The 22,076-nt window shown below is 41.8% G+C and overlaps 1 protein-coding gene across 1 annotated transcript in view; it reads right to left on the bottom strand.

Moving 5' to 3' along the window:
• si:ch211-186j3.6 (neural-cadherin) overlaps positions 1–22,076 on the bottom strand; it is a 296,332-nt gene that overhangs the window by 146,238 nt on the left and 128,018 nt on the right. The window contains exons 8-12 of the mRNA XM_065952497.1: positions 14,033–14,205; positions 9,257–9,425; positions 7,111–7,281; positions 6,294–6,466; positions 3,611–3,778 (exon numbers count right to left, since the gene is read on the bottom strand). Of these exons, the coding sequence (XP_065808569.1) occupies positions 3,611–3,778; positions 6,294–6,466; positions 7,111–7,281; positions 9,257–9,425; positions 14,033–14,205 (854 nt within the window). The remainder of the gene's footprint in view (positions 1–3,610; positions 3,779–6,293; positions 6,467–7,110; positions 7,282–9,256; positions 9,426–14,032; positions 14,206–22,076) is intronic.

The raw sequence follows: 22,076 nt of genomic DNA, 5'->3' as shown, positions 1-22,076 counted from the left end.
CTCCAATAATGAGACATCCTATCAGGCATGCAGAAGAGGAAAAACATGCCTGGCTATCATATATGCCAGTCCAGGCCATAAAAACCTCTAATTTCCATTGGTAGAGCTTTAACAACCAACAGAGAGTAATTGTTTCTTTGCATAATGGTCAAATCTGAACACTGAACAGCTATCTCGATTAATACAGTGTACTGGAGGGAGGCGGCTGGCTCTCACTCTCTCTCACTCCTCATACCAACAAATCCACATGTTCTGTGTTGAGCACTCCCCTCTGTCCTTTCATTTCAATATTTCCCCTCAAAATGTTTTTCAGCAACTTTAATTGAGATTATTACTTTCAAGAGATCCTTAAAAATTATTGTCAATTAGTTGAAAATGTGTTAGTGGTGGGAAAGGGCAATGCCTATAGTCAAATGCAGTTTGTGGGCTGAATCGTAATTGCACACATGATGAGGACTTATCAACGGAATAAACAGTGGGATATGGCTCATTTCATCTGGATAAACTTCAAAGTTAGTTATGATGCTGTTTGCAAGTTTCAAGTGACAAGTAACACACAGCTAGCAGACAGAGCACACATTTTCTAGTGTCCACGTCGGTAAAGTTTGAGTGTCTGCATTTCTTTTAAAGTTGTGGTTTCTAAACCTTCATCAGAGCTCACTGCAGGCACTTTAGTTCTTTCCTTTTGATTCCACCAGACACAAAGCGGGGCATTTAAGTAGCGACAAAGACGAGCAGGACAGGTAGGTACACACAGGACTGCAGACAGTGATGAGTTGATAGTCTGAACAAAACAAACATTTCACAATGCAGCCCATGGTAGAAGCATTTTCTTTGTGGGGGAAAAAACAAAATCAACAAAATCAAGATTTTCAGCATCGGAAAAACTTTCTACAGGGTTCAAAGTTGTTTGAACCCCAATTCGTCCTGACCTCGGTCAAATGGGAGTTCATTTTCATCAGTGGTCGGGGTGGAGTAGCGGAAGGAATCGCTCCCATTATTCAACTTTGTTGCTGTTTTGCTTGAGAGCCCCCTGGTGGTGGAATCTACAAACTGTGTGTTTGGGAGTATAAACCAAACTGAATAGTTACAAGAAAATCACACGATTCCTCTAAAGGGGCTTGTTTATTTTCACAGCCTGAGCACTGTAGCATCCTCTTCCTTTCACTTTTCTTAGTGTAAATGAAGGTCGTGTGTGATGACACGCCCCCATCGTTTGCTGATCATTTGGGCTTAAGACTTTCAGCCTTCAGGCCACCGACTTTTGACTAACAACAACACTGTCTACAGTCTGTAGAGAGGCTGAGAACTAAATTGTCATTTTTGTGAACATTGTTAATTAAAAAAGGGTATTTCTTAAAGAGCCCATATTCTGCCCTTTTTGGGGTTCGTATATTTAATCTATGTTCCTACTTTTGTACGTTCACAATAGCTAAAGTCGAAAAAAGTGTCTGTTTTCATGAACTGCTCCTCCTTGCTCCCTCTACACTCTGAGTCCATCAGCTGCACTCTGTTGAGCCCACACTGTTAGACCCCATGTGGGCCAAGTCTGCTCTGATTGGTCTGCCGATCCGCTCTGTCGTTATTAGTCAGTTGCTCAGCACGTGTTTCAACATGAGCTGCAGGGCCACAACGAGCCAACGAGTCCCTGTGATTGACTAGCTACAACCCCCTTATGACCCTGAATGGAAAAGTGATACTGGATGCATGGAACTTTTGTGAGACCGTTGATTTTATTTTATAAGTAAAGTTAAAAAGAAATAAACATAAAGCAGGGAATGGTTACCTGTGATCAACAGTATGACAGCTGCAGGTTTAGTAATGTGTATATGCCACATCTTTTCCATTTATTTCAGTTCTTTATTTCAGTCCAAACAAACCAGGATCAAGAAGCAGAGCTTGACGCTTCGAATGAGGAAATCACATTTCCAAGGCTTCTTCGTTTCTAGTCTACGAGCAGAACTTGTCAAAGTTGTGATGAGAAGTGTAACACGTCTTTGATTGTTGCTGCATTCCTCAGAGAAAACATTCATTGAAGACTGACAAAAAGACAGACAACCATTTACACTCACATTCACACGTTGAACGGCCTCTTCTTTTCTCTTAACCTTTATTTAATAAGAAAATTCCACTGAGGGACAAACTTTCTTTTTGCAGTTTGTGTTCGCTGTCCTTTCTCAAGTAGGGCTGCAACAACGACTCAACAAAACATTTAATAACTATAAATGTTGACAACACTAGTTAATGATTTCTTTTTCTCTTTTCAGTTAGAATAAGAAAACCTTCTACCTTTTTTAAAGGTGGCATATTCTCCTCCTCTTCTTCAGTTTAAATAATTCTCAGAGCTCCCCAAAACATGTGTGTGAAGTTTCTTGTTCTAAATCCACTCTGATCCTGTATTTGATCATGTCTATAAACCCCTCTATTTCAGCCCTGCTCAGAACAGGCTGTTTCTGTGTCTGTACCTTTAAATATGTAAATGAGCTGTGTCTGACCACGCCCCCTCTCTGGAAGGGCTCGGGTGTACTCGGGCTTTCTCGCTCCATGCCCTAATGTTTACTGTGAGAAGGCAGACTCAGAGGGCAGAACAAACACCTAGCTGTGGGAGTGTCACCCACCTGGGGGAGGGGCTACTGCCCTTTGTGATGTCATGAAGGGAAAATCTCCAAACGGCCTGTTTGAGCACACATTTTCTGAAAAGTGGAGCAGGCAGAAGACGGAGAGGATGGACTTTACTCATCATTGGGGGGTTTGTAGACGGACTAGAGACACATGTTAGAGTTAGAGGAACAGAATATGTGACCTTTACTGGATTTTGTTTATTTATTTATAAACATATCCAGTGAAAATACATGATATGAGGTTCACTATGTTAAAATGATGAAGCGCTTCTTTTGTGTCAGTGTTGAAAAAAAGGTTATAAAGGATGGAAATAAATTATCTTCTTTTTATTGTAGAGATAGGACAGAGGATAGAGTCAGAAATAAGGGAGAGAGAGTAGGGAGAAACATGCAGGAAAGGAACCACAGGTCGGATTCAAACTGGGCCGTCCGCTTGAAGGATGGCCTGAGTTCATCGTAAATGGTAAATGGACTTGAGCTTATATAACGCTTTTCTAGTCTTCTGACTACTCAAAGCGCTTTTACACCGTCTGTCACACCCACCCATTCACACCCTTTCACATACTGATGGTAGTGATCGCTATGTAGTATCATCAGAAGTAACTAATCCCATTCATACACCGCCGCTGAAGCAGCGGGAGCAATTCAGGGTTAAGTGTCTCGCCCAAGGACACATTGGCCATTTGACCTTTCGGTTGAGAGGCGACGACTCTACCAACTGAGCCACACCCGCCCACATGGTGCAGCGCTCTAACCACTAGGCTACCGGCGCCCTGTAATCATGGTTCTTATCCAGATGAATCCCCCAGGTTCATGTATCAAATCAACCAAAACCTGCCTCTGTAGCTTTATGCCCCCTCTGTCCCCTTTGTTTTTCCAGATTATAACAACTCAACTACAGCGTTGAGCATGTTAAAACAATCAAAATACTTTTGTTGGGGAATTGTAGCCATGTGTGTGCAGACCGCCTCACCCACACCTTAACTTACCACGATGGGAGTGTCTCTGACGGTGTTTTCCGGGATGACCACGCTGTAGCTGTCCTTGTCCCACTGAGGAGGCTGATTCTTCACATTGGTGATGGTGACAGCGAGCTCCACCGAGCTGCTCCTGTTCCCTCCGTCTGTAGCCACAATATCCCTGGTGATGTAGGTCCTCTGTGGCCAAAAGTCAGCACAGATTGAGAGCAGAGTGAGAGGAGCCAGAACGTCACTGTACTGAATTTACAGCTTCCTTAAAGTATTATGAGCATTGGGAACATAGCCCACATAACCCAGGGAGAAATTGACTGCATGCTGCAATCTGGTAAAACAAACAGACTTGGAGATAATTGTATTGATTGAAGAGCATTCAGAATGTGGAAAAGCAGATCTGTCACCTTTACAAGAGCAATTATCTTTAGCCACTGCAATCAAGACAAATTATACGTTTTAGTAGCAAATAAAAGAACTTAACCAAATGTTTACTTTTTAGACTTTTGTTCAAGGCTTTTTATTTTAAACCCGACATGATCAAGGATTCACTTATTTCAGCCTTTTTTTTTTTTTTAAGTAATAACGTGTCGCAGAGCCAGATTTTCACATGCTTGTGTATTTCACTCAGAGTTTAAAATCACCATGTCAGGTCACTGAACATTTCTTATCAACACTTTTTTTTTGTCCATCAGATCTGAAATATATTAACAACTACTTAAATAAAAGAAACCTCTTATCAATGTTTTTTAAGGTTTATTTGGGGGCTTTTTATGCCTTTATTTTAGAGCTAGGACAGTGGATATAGCCAGAAATCAGAGAGAGAGAGAGAGAGAGAGAGTTGAGAACAACACACTATAGAGGAGCCACAGGTCAGATTTGAACCCAGGGCCGCCCACTTGTAGAACTACAGCCTATGTGGGGTGTGCGCACTAACAACTACATTATCGGCGCCTCAATAACCACTATTTTGAACTTACAGTAGCTATTTGTAAGGGTTGTTAGGGTTGTGACGATACCATAATTTCAATCATTAACAGCAATAAAAAAAGAAGTCCTTGGTACCAGATGTTGGAAACTTCTTGTTTTGAATTACCAAATCAAATGACAAGCCAACTCCTGCACCCTTACTTGATTGCACAAACACATTGGCAACACTTTGGAACCGAATCATTGCCAATGTGCAGTTTAGACAGCTGTCTTTTTGAAAGAGACATAATTGAAAACTTTGATGCCAGAAGGACTTGAAAAGTATTTGTCTGCTGCGCTCTCTCTATTCATAAATGACTGAAGATCAGAAATGGTTTTAAAGCTTCAGTACTTTGATGTTATGAATCATGTAATGCTATGATGCTATGTTGAAGTCCTGGCTTCTCTGACAACAATGCAGCAGCCAGTATGTCCTCCTTCTAACTTTAGATTCTGCTCCTGAATGCTCTGGATTTGTTTGGACCAGAGAAGGTAGGCGCTTTTAAGGCGACCCCCTACATGGCCGTTTTGGACGCCCCTCAGTTTGTCCGATATGAGAGCAGTTATCAGGTCAACAGGTGTTGCAGTGATGGAAGCGGTCAAGAGAAGTGGTTCAGATAGAAGTGATTGTACCCGACCTAAAAAGCCTCTGCATGTTTCTAATAAGCTCCACGAGCAGAAACGTGCTCAAACTAGGATCAATATTGGAGATGCTTTTGAAAAATGGAGAGAGGTTAGAACACAGAAAGGTTTACAGACCCATGCAGAGCTGGATAAACACTGAAGCTTCAGAGTCCACCACATGGTGACCTGTGTGAGCATCGACTCTAGAGAGGAGGGGGGAGACAGCTCTCTACAATGTTTAGAATTTGGACTGCAGTACCCATTTTAAACACTAGGTGTCAAGTTACATATTGCTCCTTTAAAATAACACTTTTAACTAGCCGAGTTAGCACCTCACCACAAATCTTAACCTGCTGCAGTGAATAGTTCTTATCTCTTCCTCTGGTTATAATTTATTCAGTGCTATTCATTAGTGGAATAGTTCTGTATCTTCAAACATCGGTGTGTTAAAGAGAACTTTTCTTAAAAGCACAAATACTGGCATGGTGTTCAATTAAGACGCAAGGTGCTGGGGACAAACACGTTCTTTACTCTTTACTTGGAGACGGCGAGTTCTTGCTTTTTGGGCTTTTATAATTGTGGCACTCATCCGAGCTGCCGACTTGTTTGTGCTCACTATGTGGCAGTTTCCACTATTACTTTTTCATGTTCTGGCCAGGATTGTTTCTCTTACTGATAGTGAAGCAGCAAAGGGTTGGAGGCAGTCAAGTGAGGAAAATATCAGCAATGTTATTTCTCTAGATGCCGGGGAAAAGGGTTCCAGTGAAGACATTATCACATATTCAGGCTGCCTGTCTGCTGCTGCCCCCGACACTGTCAGCAGTAAAGTGCTTGAATGCAAATAAAGTTGTTTTTTGGGCCATGCACTGGGAAAAGTATCATGTTGTTTTAGCTGCAATGTGAGGCCCATTGCTAAAATCTCAAGAGCCTTTCAGTGAAATATTACATTCCTTTAATGGCTTGTGTGCCACTTGGAGCACACCTTTAGGTATGTACAGCAAAACTCCACTAAAACTGTAACTTTTCCATATAAACTGGTTTAAGTGCACGCTGAAATTTCTTCCAAATATTGTCCGTTATACTCTTTTTGTACATAGTATGTATGTACCTGAGATATGGGCTGGTTGACGTACACCCAGCCGGTCAAAGGGTTGACCCTCAGGTACTCAGGCTGTTCACTGGACATGGAGTAGGTGATCGCTGCATTGGTGCCGAAATCATCATCGTGAGCTGCCACACGCAAGAAACTAGTCCCGATCATTGTATCCTCCCGAAGGAAGTCTGCAGAGGGAAAGAAATTAGCTTTATTACTTAGTTTGAACGTTATGAAAATGAGCACGATGGAATACAGAAAAAACACGTTCATTTGACAACACCAACTTCACATTTGAAAGATCGACCTGTTAGCAGTGGTGACAAGCATGAAAAATAACTAAAATCTGGAATATAAGTCTCAATGGTCTACAGTATATGATGACTCAGATGGTTGAACGGATGATGGTTGCTGCTGCAATGTTTCAACTTTTTATAGGAATGCTTTAAAGGACATGATCAACTTTAAGATGAACACATTTTAAAAGAACGTCTTATTCAGCATATTTTTATCTTCAGTAGTCAGAGACTGAGACTGTTTTTTTTAAAGTTTCAAATTCCTCACAGTACGTTTCAGAAAAAAAATCACCAACTTGACAGCACGTCAGTGGAACAACAAACACATGGAAACCATGAAATACCACATCCTGTCCAGAACAAAACGAAACATGAAAACAGATTTTCAGGGGACACTTCCAACTTATGAGCATGAGCTGTAACCTTGTATGACATATTGCATGATATTTAAATCACAGATCACAACAGTACAGAAAAAACAGCTTTTCAGTCTCCATCATTCACACATCTTTTTATTTACACTGGTATCTACTCACACTCGTATCGGATGTTCTCAAACTTTGGACTGTTGTCGTTCTGGTCCAGGATGAGGATGGTGAGCTGACAAATTCCAATCAGGGGGTCAGCTGCCTGGTCGGTGGCGGTCACCGTCACTGCGTACTCCCGTTGGCGTTCTCGGTCAAACTTCCTGGCTGTCACAATTACTCCTAAAGACACGGAGAAAACACGGTTAATAAGGGAGTTACATGTAACAGTAAGCTCTATGTCTCTTGTCCACAGAGCATTTGCAACTTGACATTGCCGGTGGCTTAGTGGTTAGAGCATGCTCCCCAAGTACATGCATTCACACGTCTGTGTTTGCAATAGAGCCATGTGCAATCACAGCAGCACTTTAAAGTTACAGGCTCCAGGGCAAATGTGCAATTTAATGCTATATGTGTGTGTCTCTGTGAACTAATGTACACTATATGTTGCTGTTTTGTCATTACAGTTTGTTGTATTGGTGTTGCTTGTCACCTGTTTACCACCGACCTGCCAAGGGACTACAGATGGAAACTAGCCTGTGGATATAATCTGGAATAATTACATGTTGATGTTCATTAATGTGCACTGTCCATATTTTAAATAAATAAATAAATGTAAAGAGGCTGAAGTCCTCAACATGGACAGCCCGCTTTCAAATCTGACCTGTTGCTCCTCATGTCATTCCCCACCCCCTCTCTCTCTGATTCCCACCTCTGTCCACTGTCCTGTCTTTACAATAAAGGTGTAAAAAAACACAAATAAACAAAAAAATTATATATAATAATCTAATAAAAACCCTGTTTCTGACTCCACTGTCCAGTCTTCTCAATAAGGGAAAGTAAATGCCCCTTTCATAAAAATATCTTAAACAAAAAAGAACTTCAAATTGTAAACAAATCCAGTGTAGCCACTTAGGTTGGGTTTAGCTCCGTCGTTTTATCTTTAAATTCACAGATTATACACATGTCATTATGTCTTGTAAAAAGCAGGGCAACGGACTCAGACAGTCTTTAAATACTGAGTGAGATTCATGATTTTCCCTCCAATCTGGCAGCTCTGGCAACGATCCAACAGTGAAGCGAAACGAGTGAGTAGAGGAGGTAGTTAGCCGAGCCTAGGAGAGGTAGATGGGAGGGGGGGAGGGCGATGAGAGGTTCCAACAGACGCCCACGATGGGAGCAGTGGGGGGACTGGGTAAGCAGTGTCTGTCTGCTATTTGACAGTTATCTTCGCTTGCAGATCATCTGCTCAATTAAAAATCAGCCCCCCTGCTATTAATTAACACTCACAAAGGAACACTAGCGGTGGCTTTTGCCCCGTGGGCAGACATTGTTGTTTGTTATGTCGGCTGACAGATGCATGCTCGCTTTCACTGGTTGATTAAATCTGATAAAAGGCCCTTGATGTTAAAAAGTGTTCCTGCACAATGAACCACAGTGGACCCAGGTATCACTCAACAGAGAAGAATCAAATGTGTGTGAAGTTTAACACTGACATTAAAACAGGAAGTGGAGGACATCTTGGTCCGATCATTCAAAGTGAAGAAAACATGGAAGAAGAAGAATGGGTTCATGTGAACTCCAATTTCTTTCTTTCTCCAATTTTTGAGTAATGATGTGAGAATGGTGTCTTCATTTTCTCTGCAATACAAATTAAGGTTTGCATGATCAGACAGCTGCTAATTAGCATGCAAGATTATTGTTTAAAAACCTGCTTTCAAAAAGGTGTTTTGAGCAAATCTCTGGTTATGGTTATTGTGTTTCTGCACTATTGCAGCCCTTTCTTCTTAGTTTTTTAAGGTTGATTTTGGGGCTTTTATGAATTAATTTTAGAAAGGACACTGCACAGAGTTAGAAACTGGGGAGAGAGAGAGAGAGAGAGAGTGGCACAGGTCAGATTGGAAAACTGGGCCGCCTGCCTGGAGGACTGCAACAAGATGAACAACAAGGTGTTAGTGCTGCAACAGATCACAAGTCTCACAGCTTAGATCACAGATTTTTGTCAGATGTCAGAAAGAAAGAAATAAAAGATAACTTTTCTACTCCTCCCTAAAAATAAAGAAAGTAATAAATGGTGCATCCCCACTAAAGCAACAAACACGTGCACTCTGCTGTTTGTTCCCACAAACAGACAGTGAGTGTGTGTGTGCGTCAGTACCGGTGTCTGGGTGAATGCTGAACGCAGGCACAGTCGAGTCTTTGTGCATGAAGCCGTATGTGACCCTTCCATTGGAGCCCTCGTCAGCATCCACAGCATGGACCTGCAGAACAAACGTCCCCGCCGGCTGGTTCTCAAGGACCGACGTGCTCTCTCTGTACTGCTGACACTGGTGACAAGGAGACACAGCGGACAGAGATGACAGGTGGGAGGAAGAGGAGATCAATAACATATAAGTATGGAGAAAACTTGGATCGATATTCCATTCTTCTGAAGCCGTAAAACATGAGTGTGTGGGCGGCGGAGGACAGACGGGTGGGACAGAAAGTGTAAACCAGACACAGAATGATACGTGCAAGAAGAAAGAGAGCATGAGAAGTAAAGAATAATCTATGATCCTTTCTTGTACCTTTGCTTGACCTCAGTGGGGGTGAATGGGAGTGGGTTCAGGGGTCTTTTTGAGTCTTTGTGCAGAGGTGCTCAGAAGCTGCTTGATGAGGTGATTACTGTGGGAGCTTGAGTCAACATTAAAAGCTGCTAACCTTTTCTGCACCTCGAGTGTTTAGTGCTGTCCAAAACACTTTTTTGTGTGATGAAATGTGGGCAGAGTTCACTGGAAGTGCTCAGCAGTGAAACAGAAATTGGTCGGGGTTGTATTGAAAAAAAAGTGAAATTAATTAGGTACATTTCAGAACGCGGAGAGAGACCAGTACGTGAATGTTCGATCACATTGAGCACCATCCTGGTCTCCCTCTTCTAGTTGTTCAAAGGAACAGGATTACACCAGCAGGCACTAAGACCTGACCCGACCCGACCCAGCCTGACTCGTCACAAGCCCGTCTGTCCTTCTCCCAAAACCCTAAGAGCGCCACATCGTCATCATTATCGTCACATCTGAAGACCATTCCTCACTCCACCCATTGTTTTGTTGTTGACTTTATGGATCATGATTCCTGCCTTAATGTTTGGTCCTTTTCGCACTTTATATTCAAGTACAAAAACTCTGCCTGCTCCATCGCTACCTTTTGTTGGTCAGGTGAGATGAATCTCTCTGATTGGCTGTTGGGAGGTTTCATTTCTCTCCAGCTCTCCTCTCAGGTTCAGTAAAGCCTCTTGAGCATGTCTCTGTAGTCTCCATGCTTTCACCCATTAGTGCGGTTTCTCCTTATTGGTTGCCTCCGCATCTTCTTTTCTTTTTCCACTAAAAGATCAAGAGCTGACAACGCCAGCGCCATTTTGAACGTTTTATCAGACATTATTCTTGATCAGAAATAAAAATGTGAAAAGGGTCTTCTCGTATCATAACAACGTATTACCGCCCCCTGCTGGCATGGAGAGTTATTTCCTCTCAGGCATGCGCAGAACGTACGTGGTGGTTGGCTGTCGGCTGTAGTCTTTGCGATGTGTTCAAGTGCAACTTTTTGGCCAAGACAAGAGGCGACGCCATGATCTTGAGATCAACCAATAATTCCTATCCAAATGTATTTCTCTCACGAGGTAAATTGATCTTTGTTTGACCGCGTTTGAACGAGTTTGACCCTGAAAAATTATCAAATTTCCATCAAACAAATCATTAAAACAACAGCTAACAGTTCAGCTACATACCAAAATGTTTGAACTCAACAAGACTGAAAAATCAGGGTGGAAAATCTGTTGCAGATCAGGTCAGTTATTAACATCCAAAAAAAAAAAACCATGCAGCTGTCTCTGTAGAGCTTGATCCCTACTTTCTAAAGAGACATCCTGACCTTCATTCCCAGCTTTTCTTACTCATATCCCACCCCGTCTCTCTTCCTCATTCCCAGTTTTTCCATTACATTAAAAAAAGAAAAAAACAGAATTGCCCAAAATTAATCTTTAAAATGAAAAAGAAGCCAGGGGGATGATTTTCGTTTTGGTAGTAGTAAGCACATGTCTGCACTGTAAAGGTGGTCATAATCTCCCGAGTAACCACTCACAGATATTAAAACTGATAAGAGGATATGCTGGAAAAACAGATTCTGTTTGACCCGCTTTGTATTGTTTCTGTCTCAGAGGATGGAGCACTTTCAAGAATAATGTTTTGTTTTTTTTTACAATAAAAAAGCATCACATAAACAACTGGAGCGAGAAGAATAACATCGAGCACGAGAATAGAAAACATTTTTAAGATTAAATATCGTACTTGTCGTTTTCAAAATTGGAGAGACATCCTAGTTTTTTTTTCTAGTTTTTCCCCGGATGTTGTGGAAATCAAACACTTCTTGCTTTTATTCATTTTATCAAACACATGTCGGAGTCGGGGATTCAGTCTCTGATTTTGTGAGGGAGCCGCCTCAATGTCTTGGGTTTCTCTGAACTTGTGAGACACACATCGCTTTATTATCCACATTTAAAAGCTTCCTGGGTTTTTAACTCTCCACCGGGTTTTTCTCACTCTGGTCTCTTCGTCTTTTGTCTAGGTCTCAATCATCTTTTTTTCCTTGAGCATTGATTTGGATGCTGCAGACAGTGGAGGGGATGGAGATGATAAAGATAAGCAGCAGTGTAACCCACCAAGAGACTCATAGGGAGAAATATGTGTTAAAAAAAGGTTAAAAACTAAGCAGAGATTTATTGACTGTACGTTACATAAGAAACAAACAACAATAATACTCACACAGGAACATGCCCGTCTCTGAGCCTCTGAGTCAAGTCTGTGATAGAAATGGACTAAACCTGGGAGTGTTTGGTTTCAAGACTCTCAGCAAATGATGAGTGTTTGCAGGTGTGTTGTAGTCAAGGTCGCCCAGAAGGGAGGATAAAGGGTTAAGCTTACTGGCGCCCAGTCACATGGAGGGAGGGCTCATAGAGGTTAACAAAAACAGCATGGTCCGACCTGATTCTAAGCAACAATGACCACGTTTCTTTTTACACCTACATACTAGCCTTTACCTCTTAAAGCAACAAAATCCCAAACACACTCTGTTTTAAATCAGAAGCAGCACTAAAGACCACCTCTTCTTAAAATGACTGAGAATCTATTTGTCCCTAGTTTTCCTGGGAGCTCTCAGATCCCTAAGGGTTGTTGGTGAGGACGGTCTGCCTGCTTGAATTCCTGGCATATTTTTAAAATAATTTTAACTGACTATAAAAACGTATATTGATAAAGTAACATTTTTCATTTTCATTTTCATTTTCATTTAATCTTGTAGCTCCGAGCGCTTTGGCAGTATTATGATCTAGAAAATGGACACAAAGTTTTATGTAGGTTGTTTCAGGTTAAATATAACAACTCACCCATGGCATGAGTAAGTCAGCCTGCAAGGACGAATGAAGGATGGAGGTGCTAGCACTGCTAACGTTAGCCACACTCAGATTTGTCATCGTTTATCCCCGGGCGCTGTCATCCTATGTTTAGCTGTGTTAATTAAATCCTGTGTGTGTTTTCTTACCCTTTAGAAAAGTAGTCTGACTTTAAATTGATCAGGAAATCAGTCGCTGTGAACATCCCTAGTATGCCTCTGTCTGTAATCTGACACCTTGCCACAGGGAAATGCAAGATTCTGCTACATCCAGGAGATCTCTCTTCTCTGTATCTGCAGCTGTGTGTGTGTGTGTGTGTGTGTGTGTGTGTGTGTGTGTGTGTGTGAGTCTTGGTCCACTGATCCGGCCCCTGAGTTCCTGAGAGGCGGCACTACGTTATGAGAATGGGCATCAAAAGAAGATGAAAGGGGGCCTTTCTGCTTCAGTATCCTGCTGCTGGCTGCCAGTGACAGAGCAAACACCAACTAACCTCTGACGTCTCTACTAACTGAAAAAAACTCACACTCTTTTCTTTTCTCTTTTTACTTTTCCCCAACAGTTTCTTTGTCTAACTTTAACCCAAGCCCAAGACACACACAGCTGTATTTGTCTAGGATTTTCTCCTCACACTTTCTTTGTTTTTCTTTGTTCATACATTTATATAGGCTTTGTTGATTTTGTTTCATCTTCAGATATAATTTTCTTTTCTTTTCTTTTTTTAAATCATCTGTTTGACTCAGGGAGAAGCAAGGGGAGCGGGGGAGGGGCTCATGGGTTTGTTTGTCCGTTACAATCAGCATCATGCCAGCAGAGATAAATACTGAATCATAGACTTTTGGAGTGTGAAGCCAGCAGGAGATTCCTGAGAGATACAAATTGAGCACACAGAGCACATGAGACACTGCGGACCGGGAGTCCCCTGCTTCTCCTAGTCTCTCTTTTCTCTTGACTCTCATCTCGTCGACCGATGCCTCAGAGTCGTCCCACAGAAGGTGAAACCGAAAGGGAAACTCTTTGGTGCCCATTATCCCCCCCAAGAGACGGTAAGTAAGGTTTACTCAGCAAGCCCACCATCCTAATCTGGGCTTGTGATACCTCCAGGGCCCTGCAAAGTCCCACTTATTTAAAATTGAGACATGGTAAAAAAAAAAGAAAAAGAGAAGGTGGAGACTCTGTGCTTCCAGAGCCACATTCCTCAAAGCTTTAATTAAAAGACTGAGATGATGTGGGAGAGAGACGAGAGAGCAGAGACTCGGGTCAAGCCGGCTAATCGCTCCTCCAGAGACGAGAGATAGCAGCTAATAAATAGCGGAGATAGACGGACAAAGAGAGGGAGACAGAGACGTGATGGAGAAGAGTTACACGAGCAAAGAAACGGAGAGAATGAGAAGTCATTAAGATGTGATGAGAAGACAAGAAAAGAGTGTGGCAAATTGCATCGACAGCAGGAGAGCAGACCCCGACACTGTGTCTAAACACGCAGATAATAAACGAGGCTACACATCGTCTTACCTTCTCGAAGACAGGCTTGTTGTTATTCACATCGTCCACTCCCACTATGACCTGCGCCGTGGATGACAAGGCCTGAGGTCCGCCCGAGGCGTTGTCATCCGTCGCTGTTACATTGAGGACATACTCGACGCCCTGGAGGTACGGGGGAGGGCTGGAGCGCAGGCGGATCAGACCTGCAGACAAACACAAGGACACATGTATTAAACAGAGACGGCTTCAGATGTTACTTTATTTTTATTTTTTTACTTTTATTCACCAAAACGTATGGAAGCCATTTAGTTAAAAAAATTAAAATGAAAATAATAAAGTCATAATTATGAGATAAAAAGTCAGGGACACCATCAACTACTGTGAACTTTAGCCTACAAAATAACTGTGTGACACATTGACAGTTAAACGGTACAGTCAATGCTACGTAAATTTCGACTTTTTATCTCATAATTTCGACTTTATTATTTTCATTTTTATTTTTTTAACTGGCGGAAATGGGCTTCCATAAAAACGTGCATACACACACTCACGCAATAATAAAAAAAAAGAGATACAAACAAGAGGGGAACTGTGGTATGATACAGTTTTGCAAGCAGATTTAGACAAAAACAAACTAACAAAACAAAAGGAAAAGAGTCAGTAAATAAAATGAATGAATTAGAAAGAGGGACAGCATAAGTAAATGAGCAAACAGGACAAAGAAAAACATGGGGACAGTATAGTAACAAACTGATGTAAAATAAAACTGGTGGGATAGGTTGTACACATGGTGATGATTGTTGGTGTTATTTGTTTGACAGAGCAGTCAGATGCAGTCTCAGTGTTCACACTTTGATGCGAGATCAAAATGAATCATCATCACTGTGTGGGTAACGGTAAGGTGGTTCGTTTCTTGCAGGCCGAGGTTACAGATTTGAATAAGCTTCTGATGATAATACACTTTATAACCTCAATACACTTATCTCTATTAAACTGGGACGACCACATGTTTGGCCAACATGCACATTTGTCATGATTGAACTCTCATTTGAACAAATCCCCTCGACTCTGTGTGGTCTAACATTATTATCCCCAACTATAACCAGCTGCTCTACAAACAGAACACATTTAGATCTCAGTGTTTAAGCTGTAATAATGTGTATCGATATGTGTAACTATCTGAGTCTGCGGTGTGTAAATGAGTGTTTTGGAAAGGCCTCGAGCTGTGTGTTTATCCTGCCCAGGCTGTAAAGTAAAGAACTTTGGAACTAAACCAGAACTACTGGAGCATCAGAGGCAACCGCAGGCCGGAGGGGGCCGTGGTGTTGGCCATTAGTTGGAGGGTTAGAGGGTCAATCTATGGCTATTCCCGTTAACAAGTCATTACTCTCCAACAGTGCACTAAAGACAGAAATATATTTTAGGGCTGTTCAATGGACTGGAGCAGCTAAAAGCACCAAAAATGTCTCAATGTCTAATTCACTCAGCATATATCGCCAACGACATTCAGACGCAATCACACCTACAAAGTTGTCCAGCGCCTTGCAGTTTGCTCTTGTTTTGCGCCTGAATGTAAAGGGAAGCCAAGTGCGACGACTATCTGCAAAGAGCAGCAATCCCTTTTCCCCCCGACTGAAAGCATAATAATTTATTTAAACAGGTTCAAACAGCAACGCAGCACATAGATGCAATTTGTTCTGCAGCGCAGGTAGAGGAGCATTTCACTCTGTTTGTGTTTTATGAATCAGACTGTGTGTCTGACATTTAAATGTTTAGTGTGCACGAAAAGCTGCATGTTTAGTGAATCAGGAACACTAGGTGATTCGAGTGTTTTTGTAAATTGTACTTTGTCTCTCTTTGTATTTTCGCCTGTAACTTTGTGTTTGTGCTGCTGCCTGTCTTGGTCAGGTCTCCCTTGGAAAAGAGGGACCAACTCAATGGGACCAACCTGACTAAATAAAAAAAATGTTGTTGGTGTATTAAAGGGGCTAAGTGTATCATGTTTCTTGTATAAGTCAATACTGGCGATTCAGAAAATGCCACTATGATAATATATGTACAGAAACAGCTTGTCGTCTTAATTGGATATTCATCATTAGTTCTATTTAAATTAGTCAGAGCTTTAAAGTTTTCAACGATGGCGTCTTTTTTAAGAAAGGCTTCTGTTGATATTTGATGTATAAGAGGTTCAGATCACCCTTTACTGTACAGCGTGCACTACTTTCACAACGGACATAACCTATACAGTGCACATATATTTTTATCCCTGCACGGGTTATGTACATTTCTTATATAAGTCTATTTTCAATTGCACAGGTTTAAGTTTGATTCATCTAGGGGTATTCTATATGTAGGGGGGGGGAAGTATCTTTCTATCTATCTATCTATCTATCTATCTATACAACCGGCACCACCTTCACAATGTCTTAGTGAAGCCCATACCTGACATTAAGTTTGAATGGATGATATAGTCTGAGTTTTTAAGCAAAGAAAAGGATGGTCGGCGGTTCATGTCCCAACATGGGTTGCTGTAGAGGTGTAGAGGTGCTCTTGAGCAAGGCCCTGAACAGCTCTGAGGAGCTCCCTGTGTAGCAGCTCCACTCTGACATCTCTCCTCTAATGCATGTCCACAGCTCCTGTGTGTACATGTGTGTATTTCAGGCCTGTGTGAGTCAATAACAGAATGTAAAACAAGGATTTTCCACTCAGGGATTAATAAAATCTAAAAATCTCTTGCATTAATAGCCACTGGTTTGAGATACTAACAGCTTTGCACAAACGCCAACAACGGCCTCTTTCTTTCTATTCTTTTCAGGGGAACGGTAGAAAGAAAGAAAGAATTGGATTTAATTTTCTCTGTGTGAGATCACTTTTAACTGAAGACAAAAGAGTGCAGTGGACGCACTTCTCTGGACAACCAGGGGTTAGAAACTCTTTAGAGGATGAAATATTCAACAAAATGAGACCATAAAATAAGGGGAAATAACCCGACTTATCCTTCAAAAACTCACTGGTGCTAAGAGAGGATAAAAGCTTCCTTTGTAAACAACAAGAAAAAGGAGCGATCAAGGGGAGTAGGTTTTTATTGGACAAAGATTCTCTTATTACGGCGCTACTCTGGGAAAGATCTTATATTAATTATGGCTAGAAAAAAAAAACCCCACATGAATAGTTAAAGTGATTGGTATTCCCTTTTAGCCACATCATTCTGGCATTCCATTTCATCCTCTGTGTCTTTTTCTCTCTTACTGACTCTCTTTCAGTCCAGTGTAGGCGTCTCATCTGCATCCCACTCCCTGCTCTCAATGGCTCTCCTCCACTCTGTATTCATCTCACCCTTTGGTGCTCTGTTTACTTGGTGTGTGTGTTCATCTGAGAGTGTGTGCATGTGTGTGTGTGGGCTAAAAGTGTGGACACACTTATTACATCCTCCTTATCTCCAGCGGCAGGGCCAGGTGCTGTCATGTGTTCATTTGGTATTTGGTTGCTGTTTCACAAGAGACCCCCGAAGAGGAATCATATGTACGCTTATCGTAAATAATGTGTGTGTAAACTAATCATCCTCCTATCTCTCTTTACAAATCCAAGGGGGAAGTATGAAAGAGATTAAAGCCAGGCCATGTATGATTCTGTATTCTTTAGATTGTTTCTTTGTGTGTGTGTGTGTGTGTGTGTGTGTGTGTGTGTCTAAAGCCTCTGCTCCATGATGATGAAGAAGGAGGTTTGCAGAGGAGTTGTACTCAACTACAAGTACTGTTACATGACTAAAATGTTAAAGGCACGGTTGGTCATTTTCTCCAGATCCACTTTTTAAGATCTTGTTTGTGGTCTGCATAAGTCTTACAACACAGAGAAAAATGCTCTGTTTCAAATTTGCTCTCCTTGTGATGTCACAGTGGTAAAAAAATCCCCTCCCCTCCCCTGGTATCTCCACCCATGGACTCCACCCCCAGCCTAGAACAAAACTTTTACACAGGTCCACCATTTTTATTCTTTCTACAGAGGAGTGATGTCTACGGGGAAAACTCAGGGGGGGGGGGGGGGGGGGTCATTACATTTAAAGAGACACACACACCAAAACGGAGCGTTCTGAGAGAGCTCGTTTATACAGGGTCACAAACCTCCTCTGGTGCTTGATTCATGTTATATTTTGACCAAAGCACAGCACAGATGTTTCATTTAGACCACAGGGGACTGTTTGAAAAGGTGGAGAAGGGGATAATACGTCCTCTTTAAAATCTAAATATTTTGAACTGCACATGGACAGTATTTCCTTTCTGTTTGCCTTTGAGTGTGACCGTGCGTGTGTGTTTCAAAATGTTGGACAATTGCCAAGGAGGGGGTGTGTGCCTCAAGGTTTTTGTCACAGTGGCTGGTTCCCTGGCTCTTCTGTCTCTTGTTAAGGTTATGTACAGTATGTGTGTGTCTATACGTGTGTGTGTGTGTGTGTGTGTGTGTGTGTGTGTGTGTGTGTGTGTGTGTGTGTGTGTGTGAAAGAGATAAGAATAGACGAGGAGTTAAAAAAAAGGGGGAAAGAAAGACGATTCCAATTTACAGCCGTGTAGAGGTGTAAAGGGATGCTGCGGTGCCTGAAGACATACCTGTCACACACATTGTGTCACGTTCATATAAATATAGTCAAACACACACCTACACACTAAAGTACACATAAGTGCACACAAACGCTTCTATCCAGCAAAAGCTGTTGCAGAGGTTTATACGAGTACAAAAAAAGTCCATTTGTGAGGCTTGTTTTTTTCAGTGCAGAGAGAGCTTAGGGAACGTTTTGCAAAAGTAGATGATTAATGTGTCTTAGAGCAACTTTTGCATTATCGTATTTTAGAGATACACAACATGTCTGTGTTTTAAGAGAGTCCAGATCCACGTTGTTCAAACACAAACGAAGCCCTCGCATGCAGTTCTAAGCCGTCTCCTGTTGTGCGAGCTTTTGCAGAGTTGACCCAGTTTTCCCAGCATGCTGCACGCAGCACAGTGTTGACACGCTCCGACAGCCCCAAATTATAATATTCTTTGAAACTGTGACACAAAAAGCTCTAAACAGTGACAGTAAATGCTTTATGCTCGAGTGCCTGAATCTTTGACATTTTAAAGAGCAACACAAAGAGTCAGAGAGAGGCTTTCTTTAGTCAGTACTTCCTATTAGGGATGGGACAAAATATCAGTGCAGCAGTTCATCCTCGCTCTGACCTGTTTAACCCGACGATACGCTGGCCTCATATATTGATCATTTAATTTAAAAAACAAACAAACAACGATTTCTCTGCACATTTAAATGGCCTCGATACTTCATGCATCCTCGCAGTTGTGTGAGGAGTCGTGAAGGATCGAGGGGGAACCTGAGCTCAAGTTAACTATCCGAAGAAAAAGTCGACAGCGGGATTAGAGACACTGCTACACAGGAAGCGCACACTGCTACGCAGGAAGCGCACACTGCTACACAGGAAGTGCACACTGCTACACAGGAAGTGCACACTGCTACACAGAGAGCACCCTGTTGGGGGTTTGGTGCCTTGATCAAGGGCGCCTGGGCAGTGCTCTGTAAGTGACCTGGCACCTCTCAAGCTACCAGACCAACTTCCATATTTTGGAATAGAACCAGAGACCCTCCGGTTCCCAACTCAAGACCTTACAGGCTCCTGCAGCTCTCAAAATCCAAAAGTCAAGAGCAGTATAAAATTAACTTGACATTGTTGTGATGTTTGTAACCACACAAAGGAAGCTGCAGGAGAACAGGAAGACGGCAGCCATGGTGGGGTAAGCTATAGAGAGTAGTAAAGTTCAGATAAACGTGTCTCAAACACCTAACTGGAGGTGTCAGTGTTCGCATCGTCCCAGGGGGAAACACACATTTGATCCCGCCCGCTGTGACCTCTCTGCTCTGCCTGAGAAACACAGACCTGCACGCGCTCACAAACACTGTGCACCAAATTGGATCGAGGTGTGACCAGGAACATCAGGAACAAAGCAAAAAGTAATCAGAAAATAAAAGGTCAAAATAGAGGTCAGGGCCTCTTCAGATTCAAACTCTCAGTGGGTCATAAGATGATCCAGCAGGATTGTTTTTGCACAAGTCTATACATTTTTTTAATTTATTTTTTTATGGAAAATCCTGGTTCATGAATAAATTATGTGCGTGTTCAGTAAGTCCTACATTATTAAACACACAGTATCACAGTGCCTTGCTTCTGTGTGTTTGTTATTCCCAGCTGGTTCACTGTCAAGCTCACAGGAAGTTAGTGTTTCTCACATCTGAGGTGGGGGTGTCAGTGGACCATAGACTGGTATTCCCCCGTGTAATGTGATGGCTGAATGAAGGTTTCTAAAGTCTTTATAAAACAAGCAGCTTATTTACGGTTCATTTTTCTTTCCACCAAGCTGCAGTGTGCAGACCAGTACTGTTTGATTTTAACTGCTGTGTTATACACATAATCGACTCCCTAATGGTCCATTAGAGGAACCACCAGTTCTCCTGAACATGTGAATACAGATAAGAAACAAACCAAAGCCGGGACCACAACCACTTTTAATGTATGTGCAGATCGGGCTAACCACAGACTGAACTCCCTGGAAGAGCTGAAAACCAGAACTGTAACATGATCAGTTAGTTGATGCAAAAAAGTGAATGTCACAGCATGATTGACAGCTCTGTCGAAATAAATGAGGCTCCTGCAGCGTTCTTTACTGTATTGTTTTTGTAGCGGAGGAACAGTGAGAGGACATGTAAACAAAAACTAACACAAGAGGCATTGAAATCTCCCAAAAAACATGAACGTGTGTATGCTCCAAACTGACACGAGAGTCTGTTCTGCAGTGGACTGCACCGAGCCACCGACCTGAAGGATCTTAACGTTCAAATCAAATGTGTGTTTATCTAAACCAAAACTACAATAAAAGACAGACTAACTGACGGTTTCCATGGGATCTGTGTGGTTATGCTCTGTCGGACGGCGCTCTCCCTTTCCCCAATGAGTCCGTTTTGGAAGTGGCGTGAGCAGCTGTACCTGCAAATGCACAATATCACTGAAAAAAAGAAAAGATCACTCTACAATAAAGGAAACAACGTGCAAACAACATATTCTTTTGTCTTTCTGAGGTTGAGTCATGGTTCATTTTCTGCTTGTTTTGACGTGATGTTTTGCAAAAAAGAGCCGTAAGAATCATCAGTAGAGGTCCATCAAACCCGATATTCATTCAGTTAAAGTTGTTGAAATTTTGTGCATTAGTTGATTACAGTATTCTGCAAATGATGTTTAAAGCTAATCAGAAAACATTGCCAAAAAACATCCAAAACAGATTTGAAAAAAGGGAAAGCTGCTATAATTTAAAAGGAACAGAGATCTTGAATAAAACGAGATTCAGAATCAAATTAAAGAAACGTTGTTTTATTGTAAAAGGAATCGGTTTATGGAACAATCTCAACAGAGAAACTAAAGAATCAAAATCAAACGTGATATTTAAAAGAAAAATTAAAGCCAGTTTGTTGAATAAATATGTGGAAATATGTCAATGAGATGTATTGTTCTGTTTCATGATGCTGTGACAAAAATGTATTGTGATGCTTTGTACGGTGTAAAATGAATTGTTAAAGAGGATCTACGATGAGGCTGCCAGTGGCTGTGTTCGCCTGCAGCCAATTTATTTGTATTTTTACTGTTTTGGAATTAAGTGTTTTGTTTTGTTTTAATTAATGATTTGTTTTAGAGGGGAAGATATAATAAGATTAGTCTTCTTTCTGCTCCTTTTCATTCAAAATTTGAGATTTTATGTTTGTTTGAAATGAAAATAAAATGTCCAAATAAAAAAACAAATAAAGTGATGGGCTCCACGATCGGGAGTCTGTATTTTGTGTTTTACTTTGAAATTCTCCTGTCTTTGAAGTCCTGTCCGGGCCGATCTACTCTGTTCTTGCAGTGAGCCCAAAATAGACTCAGCATGTATATGGAGCAGAGGGGAGTGGCACTGCTGGACTCGGACGGCGGCGCGTGCAGTGGAAACACGAGCATAGACAAGAGAGGGCGTGATGTGCTCTGGAGTGCGTCACGTTGACAGAAGG

Source organism: Labrus bergylta, chromosome 3, assembly GCF_963930695.1.
Source record: "Labrus bergylta chromosome 3, fLabBer1.1, whole genome shotgun sequence".
Lineage (NCBI taxonomy): Eukaryota > Metazoa > Chordata > Actinopteri > Labriformes > Labridae > Labrus > Labrus bergylta.
Note: the sequence above shows the minus strand (reverse complement) of the source record. Positions and strands in the feature narration are given on the sequence as shown.